Here is a 16,540-nt window from a genome sequence, read left to right as displayed (position 1 = left end):
TGCCCTGGTAAGTATAAACTGATAAGTATAGTACTACATCCCTCCCTCTTGATTCCCAGGCCAGTCCTCTACTGCAGCCAATTATCAATCATACAAGTGCATTATTTAATGTTACTTTTTAAGGATCCCATCACCACCTCCATCATCTTCCAGGTTCATGGTTTATCCGAATGTCAATGCTCACTAATTGTAAGAAATCCAACATTTAAAATCCACTGTCCACCATACGATTATGTACAGGGCTTGGATTTGAAGCACTATTTTCTTTCACAAATAAATACAAATTCAAGATACATAGATTGATCAATCAAATTCCTTTAAAGACACTTGGCTTCATTATCAGGTTGTCGGTAACCTGCCGGCAGGTTTCTGCCGACCGGTTTCTGCCGACCTCTTAACACTGTTCCCGCCGCCTGATATCCCTGTGCCATCAAGATATTACAGGGTGCGATGGCCCGGGATGTCAGGTGGCGGAAACAGTTAGTCCCCATTCCTGAAGAGTCCTGTAGTATAATCTATAGTGCTTTGAAGTATAGCGCCTTGAAGTTTATAGCACATAATATAGTATAATTTATAGTGCTTTGAAGTATAGCGCCTTGAAGTATAGCGCCTCACTGAATGTGATAGCATTCTATTACAAGCAATAATGTGGCACACACATATAGTCATCTTTATGTTGCCAATATAACAGGTGAATATATGGCTGGAGGCATGCAAGGTATGGAATTCATAATTTAGCCAGAAAGCCCAATATAAAGCTACAGAGGGTAAATGTGCATTATTTTTTTTTCTTTCTTTTCTCTTCATTGAAATGCCTCATACATAGGAGACTACATTATTTATCTAACTACCTGACTTAATGAACAAATACTAATCACTAGTGCTAACTCATTAACATTATAATATAATCTCTATGAGAAACATTAGGTGGAAGTACATGTTTTGAAATTAATTTTTAAACGTGCATTTTTCTCTCTTATTTTCTCTTGCTGTGCTGAATGCAGAAGGCAGGAAGGCAGCAGGAAATCGAGAAAGAACCAGTTATTATAATCTGAAGCTACCATTGTTTATAACATAAGGTTGTTAACATAATAAATGTTCTGCTAATATGATTGGAAGGAAGCATATCTGCAGATATGCCACGTAAGCAGCAGATTTCTGCTGGGGAAAGTCTGACAGAAAAAGTTCAGATCGCTTTTGCTGGGCTGCAGAGACGGATGATCTTGTTTTCTTAAGATTGGCTTGAGAACCCTATGTTCTCGCCACACACACTTTAGACACAGAGATTACGAAGGCCACCCCTGTCGACCGGGCCGCTCTGCAGAGGGAAATCTTCTGGGGGAGAAAACCACAAATATTTTGGTAAACAGCCCAGTTTGAAGTGAGGTTTTATTTTTTATGCGATTGATTGGCGGATGTGTTTTAAAGTACTAGGCAGTCAGAGTAGCAAAGCAAAAGAAATATCCTGCATTTTCATGTGCCATGTGTTGATTCATAAAATGTAAGGCCTGTTTTTGAAAAGATTTATTTGCATTGTATATGTGGTTTTGTTTTGCTCTTCTCATTTTGTTACAGGGAGCTCTGAAATGTAGATGGTAAGAACTGCATCATGACATTGTAATTCTTTGCAATATAAGATATATATATATATATATATATATGCCTCTGAGTTTTAATTGTTTTGGGTCTGCCTAAACGGGTGTGGGGAAGATTCATGTTCTTTGGTAATAGCGGTTAATTTGTTCATGCAGATGGAGGAATAGATAGACTTAGCATTGATAAATAGTTGTATACGTGTGTTCACCCAGTGCATGGTGTCTGGGTGAAATCTAATACAAAATATAGATTACTGGGGGTCCATGAACCAGTAATGAATCAGTAATGAGGCCTATGGAAGCATAGTTCACTGATGTAGATAAATCAATGATAACGCCACAGGTTATTGATAATGCTCTATGTGAAATTGTGGTGTTTCTGTAGGTCCAAGGCTCTCTATAGATATCACAAGAACATTATAAGAATAAGGAAGGTTTTGTGTATGTTGGGGCCATAAATAGTGCAGGAAAGTTATGCTCACCACTAAGTAATTTACCACTAAGTAATTTACCACCAGAAATTACCATCAGTAGTGTATACTACTAAATTATCCCATATAGTGTAATAAGACATGGTCACTGAAAGGAGGTATGGCCAAACCCAATCTAAATGCAAAGATAAGTCATCACCAAATTACCACTCTTCTTTGGCAGTAAGAAAATACCGCCAGGCCCCAAATCTACACAAAATATCCTACCGTCCCACTGGTGTCCATGGGAATGGGGACACTGAATCACAGGCACAGTTGCTAATGGTGCTGGTGCTTCTGTGAAGACTATGCTGGTAGGGGCTAGAATTCCAGGCAGGTCAGAACTGCCGGGGGATCTGTGGCCTCTACCTGCATTGTCAGAGTGTGACAGTCCAGAGAGGGTGCCGGCATGTTGCTACTGACACCCTTGTTTACGGACCACCATGCTCGTAATGAGGCCAATTGTCTAAAACAGAAGTGTAACAGTTGTGGTCAAAGATCCATAGTCTTTGGATTCTGTCTGCTTCTCGTAAAACATAATCCAGCAAAAAAGATGAACAAATATTGTTGTTTGCCACAAAGGAAAAATGTGATACACATTAATTTCACTAATGAATTGAATACCACATTTTCATTTATCTCTGATTCAAATTCTCACATAAATATCACATTTGTAAGCTTACTCTGATCATTTGCCGTGTTGTTAGGAGGGGTGGCCATTTTCACTGCTAAACACACACTGCAAATAATCAGCGTAAGAATACAAATATGATATTCATGTGAGAATTTAAATCGTAGGTAAATAAAAATGTAGTGTTCAATTAATTAGTGAAATTACCAGTTGTCGTGTTTATTGCAAAAGAAATCAATGAAACGAAAGACACACTTACTCTCTTCTAAACAAATTAGAATACAACAAAAATGCAAGACCAGTTTAGCACAGACAGAGCGATGATTAGCACTTTGTACAAATGACCTGTAGATGGTGTTGAACACCACAAAATGTAATGCCGAAAAACAACAAAATTGTTTATCTCAGGAACGGGATGACCTATTGAGCTAGAAATAGTTGCATTAATTCGGCAGTGAAATAAAGAATGTTCCATGCAAAATTCATGAAGCCAGATGTCACCGTTCATGAGGAGTTACGTCCCCAAGATGAACACCACATACAAACCCACAAACACAACTTTGTTTTATATATAGATATATGGACAAAAAGATAGATAGATAGATAGATAGATAGATAGATAGATAGATAGATAGATAGATAGATAGATAGATAGATAGATAGATAGGCAGGCAGACAAAATTACTCTTTAACATGCTCTGATAAGCACAGTAATTCATAGTTTATTCTTACGAAAGGGGCATTATACTGTGCATGTCAACTTGTGTAAGCACTGAATGTATTTGTATATAAACCACCGTATTCATTTGTATAAATTATTATAGACAGTTACGATACTCTAAATAAAAGAATGCCACTCAAATCGACCGATCAACAAACATGGAGATAGATAGATAGATAGATAGATAGATAGATAGATAGATAGATAGATAGATAGATAGATAGATAGATAGATAGATAGATAGACAGACAACAGTAGATTGTTATGTTATGCTTTTGGGATTTGTTCTGTACCCAACTGCCATTTTCATAGTTTACAGATGGTCTTCTGGATATGAAAGGTAAAGTGGGTGCTGGTTAAGAGGTGAGAGCGCAGAGACAAGGAGTTGTGCTTAACTGTTGATGTTTGTAGAACCAGAAGCAACCGTCATCAGTGCAGGTGAGGTTTGTGAGTTGATTCATGTGATGTAGAGTTTTGAATTGTTTAGACTGGGAGGGAGGATTTTTACTAGCAGTGTTTATTGGCGTGCTTTGTCAGCATGTGGCGAGTGAGGGTTGTATGTTATGAGGATATTAGTGGATTTCTTAGAGATACCTATATGTGAAACATAATAGGGCACTCTATATGTAATGCACAATATTCAATTTATGGAGGTAGCTCTATTGTCTACAGCCTGACGATGTACGGTGCAGGATATGTGATTTAGGGGGAATGGTATGTGCGGTTTTGGGGGGTAGCTCTGCCGTCACTAGATAGGTAGATAGCGAGACAGATAGCTAGATACCTAGATAGACAGCTAGACAGCTAGATAGATAGATAGATAGATAGATAGATAGATAGATAGATAGATAGATAGATAGATAGATAGATATGTAGATACATAGATACTTAAGAAAGACAGGCAGATATATTAGCATGGTAATGTTGCAGAGCTAGAATATTTAAGGAGCAACACCTTACCTGTCAACAGCTATGGCCAAGAGGGCATTGGTTGAGACATACAGTGATACCGTTCTTAGATAATTTACTGATGCACAGAGCACATGTCCATGCTCCCAGGATAGCTGTTTCACAACATAATAGTCCATCTCAAAGGGACAGCACACTATTGCAACAATGAAATCAGAGATGGCGAGATTAGCAATAAGCAAATTAGTCAAGTTTCTCAACTTCTTGTATCTGGCCAGGGCTGCAATGAACACAAAATTGCCGATGCCACAGATGAGCATAATACAGATGAGAGATATACCTATCACAATCTTTGCAGCATAGAATGTCTTGGTCTTGGTCAGATCATCCTCGTCGTCTAGAGGAAGGTTGTAGTCACTATAGCTGAAATTAAAGGGGTAAGAGCGGTTGCCAGAGTACAGACCTCCATGCAGGTTGTACATAGAGGCATAATCTGAGTAATTTTCCTCCATGGCTGAGAATGTGACGATGAGACAGGGCTCAGAGTAAAGGACCCGGTGGCCTGGCGCTGGTATCCGCTGATATCACAGAAGGGACCTTGAGAAAGGTGTCCTCAAGGCTTCCATCAGAGTAGCCATCTCATCTGAATGCATCGGGCAAGCTGCCCCCATTGAACCACTGTGTCGTCTGGAAGCATACCTGTCGATAAAGAGGCAACAGTTATATGAGATTGATAATGTAAATCGATTATATTTGCAATAACCAAAAATATACATTATTATTATTATTATTATTATTTATACATATTTGTAACATGAAACCTAACCGACATCAGGAGCAACAGAGCGCTGTATAGGTCATATAGCAAAACATTGGTAGTGAGCATTTAACAAGTCATAAAATAAACCAAAATACATGTACTAAGACTGATCATTTAAACATGTGGCACTTGTTTAGGTCATCTGGTCAGTGGATCAACATATGTGTAAGTGACACTTGGAGTGAACGTGGTTGATCTGTGTTACAAAATAACTGTAAGCATATATCTTTACAGTCACACAATGTGATCAAGGGACTCTCCTCTAAGGTGCAGAGAATAGGAGGTGCTTTGACATTCCAGTCTTAAGGTCGATTGACTGGGGGGTGCTCAGCACTTTCCAAGCCCTCCTAAATACAAGAAATACGTTAAATGGGAATGTGATGAGCATGATCAGTTCAGAAAGGGGACTACCGTGGAAGTCAAGCTGTATTCAGCAACGAGTGTAATGTCAGCATGCTACGCAACCACCTTCTTTGCATCCTTTAAATTGTGCTTCTGTTACATTAGCTTTGTTGACAGCCTGATCCCATGTACTGCAGCACTGGATCACACGCCTGGGCATGGCTGAGCGAGTCAATGGTTCATTCACAAAGAAGTTTACCAGCATGGGGAAGGACGAGGCTAGTGTCTACACTGCTCTCTGTTCGCACCGAAGAATCTTTTCTTTTTCGTCCTACAGTCTAAGTGTGTGCACTCCTTACCAAGCACCTTGTTTTCACTGATATGAGCACTTTTGAATAGCAAAGGACGTGGACTGCGGATGCACATTATACAGCGGGAGATTGTTTTTGTAGTTGTACATTTGTTACAGTAATTTAAAGGACAGTTTTGCAATAGAATGTGCACTTTGCAAGTGTTCCTATTTGTAGTTGTCTTTTGAATGTATCCTTAACATTGTAAGACACTGTTTATATTTGTCATGTAAAATGAATTAAATAACACAGATACTAATAGTAATCTCAATGCATTGATGAGGGAGCATGTATTTTCCACGGAGCACAAAGCCCGCCTGAGAGGGAATTTGACTTGCACTGGTTGTAATACACTTCTGGGGGTGGAGGGGAAGTTGTGTCCAATGATTCTGGGGGGGCTTGTCAAAAACAGGTGGATGGGTGGTGCCCTGTCATGCATTCCACAGGAGGAGCCATGACGGGCCCACCAAAAAAAAAAGTGGGCATAAATATACACAAAGCAGCCAGCTCTCCTGGTAGAAACACTGAGCTGCTATGTGTTTTCACTGGTCACTGTGGGGCTAGGGTGTTCAGCACGTGAACCAGGCATGGTGCATTAGAAATGCAGCTGGATACCTGTATGAGAGAGGCAGCTCACGTGCCTATTTGTCAGAGTGCAGCTGATTTAGGCATTTGGGCATTGCATTTCCAGAGATCTGGACATGTCCAATTTCTCCATTACAAGTGTTCTGAAGTTTCCTGATGAGGGATCTGGATAGCAGAGCGGAGAAACTGAGCAGATAAAGGCAGTAGGCACATTCATGAACAATAATGTTGTGTGAGTGTAGGGGAGAAAGGTCTGCGTGTGAGCGAGTGTCTGCATGTTTATGTACTGATGTGTGTGGGGGGGTAGGGGAACATGTGACACATTGGGTTGCTATTTTCTGAAAATGTGTTGTATCGGGCAATGGTGGCATATATTGTGGGCACTGTCATCATAAAAATGTGCTTTACAATGGCAATGCTGTCAAATATTCTGTGAGCAAACATCATTAAAATGCAATTTACAGTGGAACTGCTGCCTTATAGTGTTATAAAGGGTATCATTAAACTGTGCTAAACAATGGCAATGGGTGGCATGTAGCTTCATCATCAGCACCATGAAAGCATTTTAAAGTGGTAATGATGGCATATGTTGTGGACACAGGCATTATAAAAACATGATTTACTGTAGAAATGCTGATAACTATAAATAATGTGGAACAGGCATTGTAAAAATATGCTTTACATGACATTGCTTGACGAAATTGGGGGCAGAGGCATCCTGAAAAAGTGCTTCACGGTATTAATGTGGCATATGTTATGTACACAGCGATTGTGACTATGTTCTGTACATGGCCATCTTGCCACATATTGCACATTGAACAGGAGGGGAGTTTTCAAGTGTCAATGCGTCCACATACTGTTACCATGGGCCACATGAAAAGGTGTTGTCAAATGCTCCTGACTACTCCTAGAGAACTGGCATCTACTGGATATTCACAAAGGGGGAGGAGGGGAGACAGATATAGAAAAAGAGAGAAAGCCAGAGAGAGAGAGGGAGAACGAGAAAGAGAGAGAGGGAGAGAAAGAGAGAGAGAGAGAGAGAGAGAGAGAGAGAGAGAGACTCAGAAGATAGAGAAATGGGACCTGTCAGCAAATGACCTGGGGTAGGAATGTATGGTTACAGTTTGTTTTGTCTTGAAAGGCCTACTCCCACCTTCTCCTGCTAACCACTGCCCTCTAAGAGCTCCAACAGAATTACACTGCACACACAAACCTCCCACAGACGGTCACCACAGGCCTAGCTGTGAGCACATCAACGCTAACAAAGCCACGACTAAGCTTTGCTCTTTAGCCCTGTTGCACCACCCCACATCAGTAGCTAATCAGGCTCAGATCACTGTAGTCTATCAGATCATGGGCTCTTCCCTATGGAAAACATACTCCTCAAGTTTCTCCACCAAACCTATAGAAAGAAGATTGGCTCTCACAAACCTGGAACTTCCAACCTGCGCCCATTGACAACACAGGTTTCCCATCTGCCTTTCCCACTGTCCCATCAATGAATGCCAGCCCCCTTTTTTTTTTATAGAGCCAAGTGCAGCGACCCCACCAGTAGTGGCTACTATACAAGACCCCTTACATTACATAAGCTACAGAAAATAAACACAATATATGGCTTTCTATCCAAATCTTGAGATGTGTGGAGCAAAATGCACTATTTGTACCAAATAATGTGTAAAATGGTTTTGGGGAGAACTCGCTGAACCTACCTTGGTTGGTTCATGTTCGCTTGCAGAGGCCAATTCGCAGAACATACGATGCCCCTGCACTGTCCGAATTCAGCAGCCACCCCTCTGGGGATTTCAATGGAGTGCAGAGGGGCTGCTCTTGAGGGGGAGCGTCTATGGCTTCTGTTAAATGCTCGCACTGCTCAGAGAGCATCTAGTTAACACTGATTGCAAGGCACTGCTGAGAGGCAAACTACTCTGCGATGATTCCAGAGCGCCACTGTCTTATGCTAATGACCTGCTTATGAGGCATGCTGGCACATGGCACCTGGCACTTAACCCCTTCTAAATGCACACTCTTCCGACACAGACACTGCCTTTTAATGTGGCATGCCAGTTTGACAATAACGTCTGGTTGACAGGAATAATGCAGCAACATTTAGGTAAAAAATGACTGCTTAATACATTGAGAAGTGTGCCGAAAATATGTCATTTTATTAGCATGAATTACGAGGCACACCAAAAGGAACAAACAATATCCAGAAAAAAAGCGGATAGCGAACATGCGTGGGGAAATGCTAAATTCAAATTCAAATGAGTTGCAGCGCGGTGACACAAGTGTGGCATTCAGCTAAAAGGGGCCCGTGCCAGCGCAGCATAAATCACACAGTAGCACAACGCTGTGATAATGCCCCTGTCCTCCGGCGCGCACTGCAGTTTCCCGAGTTGGCAACATCAGCTTGCGCCAAACAGGTGTTACGCGGCTGACCCACACAGTGCGATGTAATGAATAAACACATAGGATTTATAAAATATGACCGAGTTAAAGTCTATTTTATCGAGCGAGTTTAGCAAACCCTCGCACCCCTCCTACACCCCAATGTGTAAGTAACATGCATTAAATTAGATAACCCGAAACATGCATGTGCCCCAAACACAACACTCAAAAAAGTGCCGCACAAGACACGGTTACTTTAATCCTGTCGCTAGACCCACGTTAGGTGAAATGCATACATGACATTACCTGCCGCGTGCACGAGGTGCCGTTACTTGCCATCCTGCTTCCAGCACTGGGAAGTGCTGCACTGATCCGGACAAGCAGCGCTCATCCCACCTGCCCACCCTGGTGGCTTCTCTTAAGTCCGTCCCTGGGCTTCCTACGCTTGAGTCCTTGATGCTGTCTCCTAATCTTCGATTACATACTCCGCCGCCGTGCTCCAATCGCAATGCTTTGCTACTCTTTCGAGCGGCTTGCCGCCACCTGCTGTCCAGTTTGAGAGCTGCATTCGTGTGGCATCGCTTGTAATCAATCATATTCAATCAGCATGACTTTGTGAAAGCTTACAGTAAGTAATCTTTTCGTTTATCGGTAATAATGTTGACATCGTTAAAACTCCTTCGGGAGCTCACAGTTGGTCTTAATCGTAAATGAAAGAATAGAAAAAAATGCGCAACACGACATGCGCTTGTTTTACCTTGTGTTCAAATTAATGTCTCATTGTTGAATCAATTAGGTTGCGCAGCACAAAGTCGGATTATATTTGTTGGGAGGTGCATCAATATTTTTCTCATTGCACGGGCAAAATAAACATCGGCAAATGTAGTTCGCACGTCACAGAGCGTGCCTGATCAACTCGCACAGTGGCGGTGCCCCCAGTGGCCACCAACAGCAAACTGGAGTCAAACGCCTTGGGAAGAGCGGAAAGGCATTTTGGTTTGGTGGGACGACAGGCCTATTCCGTCCCCCAAGAAGGCATGTAGCCTGGCTAAGACCTATGTGTGCCCTCCTCCATCCGAGTCCCACAAACAAGAAAGGGGACCCTCCGCTCACGGGCAGCTCTGCAGTGCTGTAAAAAGTATAAAAGCGCCGCCTGTTTCCCACGACGTTCCCGGTGGTCAGGGGAGTGGCGTGGAAGCCTCCTGTCACTGTGCCCCATTTGGCGCCGAGAAGATCGCGCGTATTACCTCAGTCACCTGAGCTCCGAGCGCCACTAGAAGAAAACGAGAAAAAAACATTCTCAGCTAGCGCAGATTCACAGAGGTGAGGGGGCGCCAAATGTCGCTCTGTCTACCCCTCCCCTCCATTTTGTGATCAAGCCCCACTCCTCCATGTGTTCTTCTTGCACTGGTAGAAGATTTAAAGAACAAAAATAAAAAGGTGTCACCAGAAGTCTGCTACTCCAGGGTTGCTGAAAAAAAAAACCTCCCGAGTGGGGCCTGACAGTTGCCCCTGGCCCCTGGCAGAATGAAGAAAAAGAGTGCCACATTCATTTGGGAGGCGTGTCCTGTCCCACCAGCCGCCAAAGTAAATAGAAAGAGCCCACATTTGCTGGCACTACTAAGGTAGAGATCCCGAAAGTTTTTTCATTTTTAAAACCTCGTCCTGGGGTTTGCATGTTTGGGGGGCTGAGGTAATTAAAACCGTAATTATTGTTCACAACGCTATCAGAATTTTTACCTTGGAGGTTTACTTCGAAACCCCTACCTCTCGGTACCAGTCAGAGCACTTACTGAATGTGCCACAGAGACTGGCTCAGAAATTATCGTACAGCAAGCTATGTTATAATTATTGTACGAGCACGCTCGTTTTGAATTCACATGCCATGATTCACAGACAAAACTGCACAAATGAGATTATATACAGTTTATAGAAAGGAGGAAGTGCTGGAAATATGGTTGGGGGGTGGTTGTGGGGGCGTGTTGGGGGAGGGGCCGTAATTGGTGGGCTGCGATGGGGTAGTCCCTCTTTTATGTTATTGGCCGTCCCGGTTTTTTGTTTTGAAAATTTGGTCACCCTAAGGTGCAGCGAATGTAAGCTGCATCGTGCCACTGCCCTGGTTAATTCTCGTTTGCCACTCGTTACATCCAATGTTTAAAAAGCAAGACGGGGTACGAGTTCACTTCATGTGTGGGCCCTGTGTGAGCCACTCTACCACAATCCGGCCTGCCTGCAAAACAAAGAGTCCCTATCTCTTCCAGATGGATCCTTCTATAGTAGCGCACCTAACAGTAGGGTGGCACACTTTACAAACTGGTTTCACAGGACACTTGAGATGGGGTAGCTCATTAGAAGCGGCCTTCAATGTGCGTGCTTCCATACAGTGTTATTCGCAACCCTTCCCCGCTGTAAATCTTATGACTTTTTGGAATTCCTTATATGATATTTTATTTATAGCGTGCCCATACACAAGTGTTTCAAGGTCTGACGATTCAAGGGAGGAGTATAAGGGAGGATAAAACAGTGATTTTACTAGGCCCAGTGACATTGAGAACGCGCAAGTGCAGAGGAGCGGGAAGGGGGAAAGTGCAAGTGGAAGGGGAGGAGTGGAAAGTGCTGAACATGTGATCAAAACAACATGTAGTGCGGCCAGCAGGTGGCTAGTGCAAGAATTAAGGACAGACAACAGGTGTCTAAAAAGTGCAGGTAAGGGGACGGTAGGGTTGCAGATACAGACCCAAGTGCATGGGGTTGTCAGAAGGCAGTGCAGGTATGCAGCTGGGTGGGCAGGGATCTGGGCCCGAATTCAGAGGGTAGCCAGGTGCTCAGTGCAGAAACAAAGACCAGAAGGGGAGAGAAAGAGAGAAGGCCGAAGCAAAGAGGAAGGTCTTGAGGTGCTTCCGGAACTGAAGATGGTTCTCCTCAAGTTTTAGAGAGGCAGAGAGGCTGTTGCAGAGGGAGGCCCCACAAACTGGTTGCTTGGAGAAGTAGGAAGGTATTTTTCGAAGGGAGAGTTCAAGGTATTGTGGACACAGGCCTCAGAAGGTCTTGTGGACAATGCAAAGGGTCTTGAACTTAATCCTTGCAGCCACTGGGAGCCAGTGAAGAGATCTCAGGGCTGCAGAGATACTATCCCTGGGCTTGAGGCCAAGGTCAAGTCTCACAGTCCTGTTCTGGATGAGTTGGAGAGAGCGGAGAGTAGTAGCAGGCAGATTTAGAAAGAGGCTGTTGAAGTAGTCTAGCCTAGAGGGAACCAGAGCTCTAGAGATAGTGAGCTTCTGGGGGAATGAGAGGAAAGAAAGAATACCTCTGAGGAGTGTGACTTCTTAGAGATGTCAGAGATGTGTGGAGAAAAGGAAAGCGTGGGGTTGAAGATGACCCTGAGGTTCTTAGCCTCACAGGTGGGAGCAGGTAGAGGGCCAAGGGAGGCTGGCCAGAGAGTGACAGTAAAAAGGAAGGTGCAGGAGTGCCAATGAGGAGGATCTCTGTCTTACTGGCATTAAGGCAAAGGTCGTTGGTGGCACACCACTGTTGGATTGCAGGCAGACAGTCAGATATGAGAGAGGGGTAACAAGTGGCAGAGGGGAGCCTGAAAACGAGCTGAGTGTCATCTGCATAGCACTGGAAGTTGGAGCAGAGAGCAGCAATGTGGTGGGCGAGGGGTGCTGGGTATTGGTTGAAAAGCCATGAGAGTGGTTAGACCACCAGTGGAGAGTGAGATAGAGGAACGTAAGGACCCAAGTTAGACCTGAGAGGGTCGATTGGAGAGGATTGAGGTCAGCCTTGCCAGGGCCTGATTAGCAATACCCAGGTTATCTTGGAGGCAGTTGAGCAGGATGGCATGGTTGACCATGTCAAAGGCAGAAGAGAGATCGAGTAGGATGAGGACAGAGGGGAGATTAGAATCCAGGTTGGAGAGCAGGTCTTCACGGATGTTCAGGAGAGCAGTTTCCATGCTTCTGGCTGCCTTGAAGCCAGACTGATGGTCATGGAGACTAACACCAGTGTGGAGGTTAAGCTTGGAGATGGCCAGCTTTTCCAGGAGTTTGCCCAGGAAAGGAGTGATAGAGATTGGGGGATAGTTAGCCGGCAGGAGAGGTTGGCTGTGGGATTCTTGAGAAGAGGATACACAAGAGAGTGCTTCAGGGTAGAGGGGAAGGCTCCAGTGGTGAAGGAGTGGTTGCAGAAGTTGGCCAGGGCAGGAGCGAGGGTATCAATATGGTCCTTGTTGGTTTTGGATGAACAGGGAAGAACCTGTTTTAACAAGATTGTTTATTCATAGATCGGTCTTGACTTGAGATCTCACCAGGGGAGGGCAGAGGAAAGGAAGAGAAAGAGGGAGGAGAGGCGGCTGCAGGAGAGCTGGAGGTAGCCGAGAGAGAAGTGGAAATAGGTGAAGAGGACGGGAGGGTGGACAGGATGTGCTGGGTTTTATAGATGAAGAGAGAAGCCAGCGCCGTGCAGAGGGCCTGGGAGGGGGCAGGAGAAGTAGAGACTGCAGTATGATTGGCCAGCTCCTTGCAGATTTTAAAGAGTTCGGCTGAGTTGTTAGATGCAGGTGTTAGCCAGCCCCACAGATCATGGCCCTCACTGTAAGGCCCTGTATGCTCCCTGTCCGCTGCTTGGTCGGGTCTGGGACGTCTTCCTTCACCCCTCACTAGCACGTGGGGCTGGTGCTCCTACACTCCTCAGAGTAGGTTGACTATCGGGACACTTCCACTCCACTGCACCATGGGTTAGTCACCTCTACCTATTAATGCTCCTACCCATCTGACTTTCCCACCCTCACTCCATTTCATATGGACTCGCACTCTTATTGCCTTCAGCTGTGCCCTGTGGTTGTACTGTGTTTTACCTTATCTACATTTCGAATCTAGCTGTGCCCCTGTGGTTGTACTGTTTCACCTTTTTGCTAAACTTCGAATCTAGCTGTTCCCACAAACTATTGCTATAAAATGTGCAAGGCCAGGGGATTGGTTTGCCTGGTAGCTTGCTTATATTCAGGGCAAGAGTGGGCGGATGTTTGCCACCATAGTGAAAATCAAAAGTTGGCACCCATGAATCCACAGTTTAATCTCCAAAAAACTCATGTCAGTGCAATAGAAGCATGTATTTATGATTAAACCATTTAACAAGCATGTAACCACTGTAGACATATATCCTGTGATAAAACACAAAGGAAGGGGCACAAAAATCACAGAGTATTTCTGTGGCAGTCCAACAAAAAAATAAACACATTTTAAAGAAAACTAGTGATTGTAGTTCGGAAATGTCTTTTGGTTTTTTTCTAGACAAGCGTAAGCTGCACATTTGGAAAACAATAGTGTGCCTAGGATGTAGGTAGCCCACTTTTAAAAGTGATGCCCCTTCCCTGACAGGCATGGCCCATTGATTCCTGTGGTGTCCCTTTGAGACCAGAAGAAAGAATATAGGCTAATAAAGCCTGCAAACGTGCAAAAAACAGCTGGGAAAGGAGCATCTTTAAGTCTCCTCGAAAGAGTTATTTGCCAAAGCGGGTAGGCCACCAATTAGGGTGGTTGGCAAAGCAGTCAAAAGAGACGCCTATGCTCCCATCCACCTTTTGGATAAATTAGTGGCAGATAGCATTTTGACACATACTCTGTAGTCTTTAAAATGTACCCACTTAACCATTGCATCAACAAAAAAAAACAGCCAAACTAATAACTAACTGAAACTTTAAAAAAACACATCAGGCGACCTGAAGGAATGCCTAGATCAAATTATGGCCTCTACCACAGAGGCAGCTCCTCCTAAAACCCTTGTAGAAGCCTTTAATTATACAATAGGTGGCATGCTGGACAGAATGGCTCCTATGAAAAACAAACTTGTTAGAGACAACACCACACACCCAAAATGGCACACACAGGAACTTACAACAATGAAGGAAAAAAAAGAAACACTGTGAGGAAATGGTAAAAAAAATATTAGAGATAATAAATAAAACAAGTTGGGGAGACTTAGAAAAAACATAGACAATTGCAATTTATGAGGCAAAAGGAAATGTATTCAACAAACAAATTGAGGATGCCAATAATCACCCAAAGAAGCTTTTCTTAATCATTAAAAACTTGGCCAAATCAGGCACCGCGGATACACCTTTCTGCCCATCCAATCAGAACTGCCTTATGACACAACAAGCTTTGTAAGCCAAAATAGACTGGGCCAGTTCCAAGATCAGATACGAGCTAGGTAAAAAGCAGATTACCATTCCTGCGGGCACTAATACTGTACCTACAGAGAAACATGCAGAGTTTTCCCTCGGTCCCATTACCTTTTCTGATATGACGAGCACATTGACTACACAACATTCATCCCAGTGCTCCGAAAATGTACTTCCACCTAATCCCATCCTAGAGCATGAAGAGATTTTTATCCCACTTCTCATCAGATGTGTCAATTTCTCTTTTTGAACAATTCAGGTTCCTGATTCCATAAAAAAAGTCACCATCACACCCCTGAATAAAAAACACATAAAGGCCAATAACAAATTGTAACTTTCTCTTTAAAATCCTAGACAAAGAGTGCCACCATGCAATTCCAGCTATTAGTGGAAACAACAGGCATTCTACACCCATGTCAATCTGGCTTTCATCCCCACCATAGCACTGAGATCACCCTTTTGGATCTCCAAACTCACATGCTAAGCATTACGGAGGGGTAAAACTAAAATGCTTGTCTTGTTAGACCTGTCGGCAGCATTCAACCTCCTGGAACAAGATCGTGTCTCTCGACCTCAAGAGACATCGGACTATTACCGGCAATTCCAACATTGGAGGACCCGGTAATTCCTCATTGAAAAAACCCATCCCCATTCCCATTTGAGCCCCCACAGGGCTCAATGGAAATGGGGAGGGAGCTAATAACGGGCCCGTTGATAACGGGCCCGTTATTAGCTCCCGGTCCCCTTGCGGGACCCGCTAAGGACGTCTGGTCTGACCAGACATTCTGAGCGGGTCCCGCAAGGCGACCTCGTAATAGGGCATCCCGTAATGAACCATGCTGGTCCCGTACCAGCACCCTTAATTACGGGAGTGGCAGGGTCGTAATGAGGCCCACTGTCTGCTGGGCACAGTCATTTCTATCCGACCGGAGCTCCAGAGTTTGCTGGGGTGACGCCTCCTCACCACCCACTTCTATTAGTGGTGGTGTCCCTCAGGGGGCCTGCATGTCCCCACTACTTTTCAATCTTTACATCAGGCCCCCCTGTGACCTCCTCGATGAGCTGAAAGTGTTCTTTATCAACTACACCGACAACACCCAATTGGTGCTCGAGCTCACAGGAGACTACAACCTTGACGCTAACATACTACAAACCCGCTACAACTGCATACAGTTCTGGATGAATAAAAACTGGATGTGTCTTAATGGGAACAAGACAGAGATACTGATTTTTGGTTCAGGGAAAAATAGATCTAAACTTGACAACAGATATCATGCTTTTGACATCTACGACTGCAGCATCCAAGTCTCTAAAAAGACCAAAACTCTAGGTTTCCACAAAGATGTTATGGTAAGCGCTGAGACTCATGTCTGCAAAACCATTCAGAACTGCTCATACTATCCGAAACTATTAAGAAACCATAGACCTTTCCTCTCGGAATGGCTCAGTTGCCTCGGCTAGCAATCTGCCCAGACTGGACAATGGCAATGCCCTTCAGTGAAGAATCAACTTCCGGGACACCAGTGGTCCAGGGATGAATATCAGTTTCTA

The 16,540-nt window shown here is 44.0% G+C and overlaps 1 protein-coding gene across 1 annotated transcript in view; it reads right to left on the bottom strand.

Moving 5' to 3' along the window:
- The window catches only part of PROKR1 (prokineticin receptor 1), a 249,311-nt gene extending 239,313 nt beyond the window's left edge, over nucleotides 1-9,998 (bottom strand). The window contains exons 1-2 of the mRNA XM_069608351.1: nucleotides 9,115-9,998; nucleotides 4,378-5,025 (exon numbers count right to left, since the gene is read on the bottom strand). Of these exons, the coding sequence (XP_069464452.1) occupies nucleotides 4,378-4,838 (461 nt within the window). The 5' untranslated portion in view covers nucleotides 4,839-5,025; nucleotides 9,115-9,998. The remainder of the gene's footprint in view (nucleotides 1-4,377; nucleotides 5,026-9,114) is intronic.
- Nucleotides 9,999-16,540: the final 6,542 nt, after the last annotated feature.

This window comes from Ambystoma mexicanum, chromosome 4q (assembly GCF_040938575.1).
Source record: "Ambystoma mexicanum isolate Mex_15411 chromosome 4q, UKY_AmexF1_1, whole genome shotgun sequence".
NCBI classification, from domain to species: Eukaryota; Metazoa; Chordata; class Amphibia; order Caudata; family Ambystomatidae; genus Ambystoma; species Ambystoma mexicanum.
The sequence above is the reverse complement of the archived record's forward strand: the minus strand, read 5'-3'. Positions and strand labels throughout refer to the sequence as shown.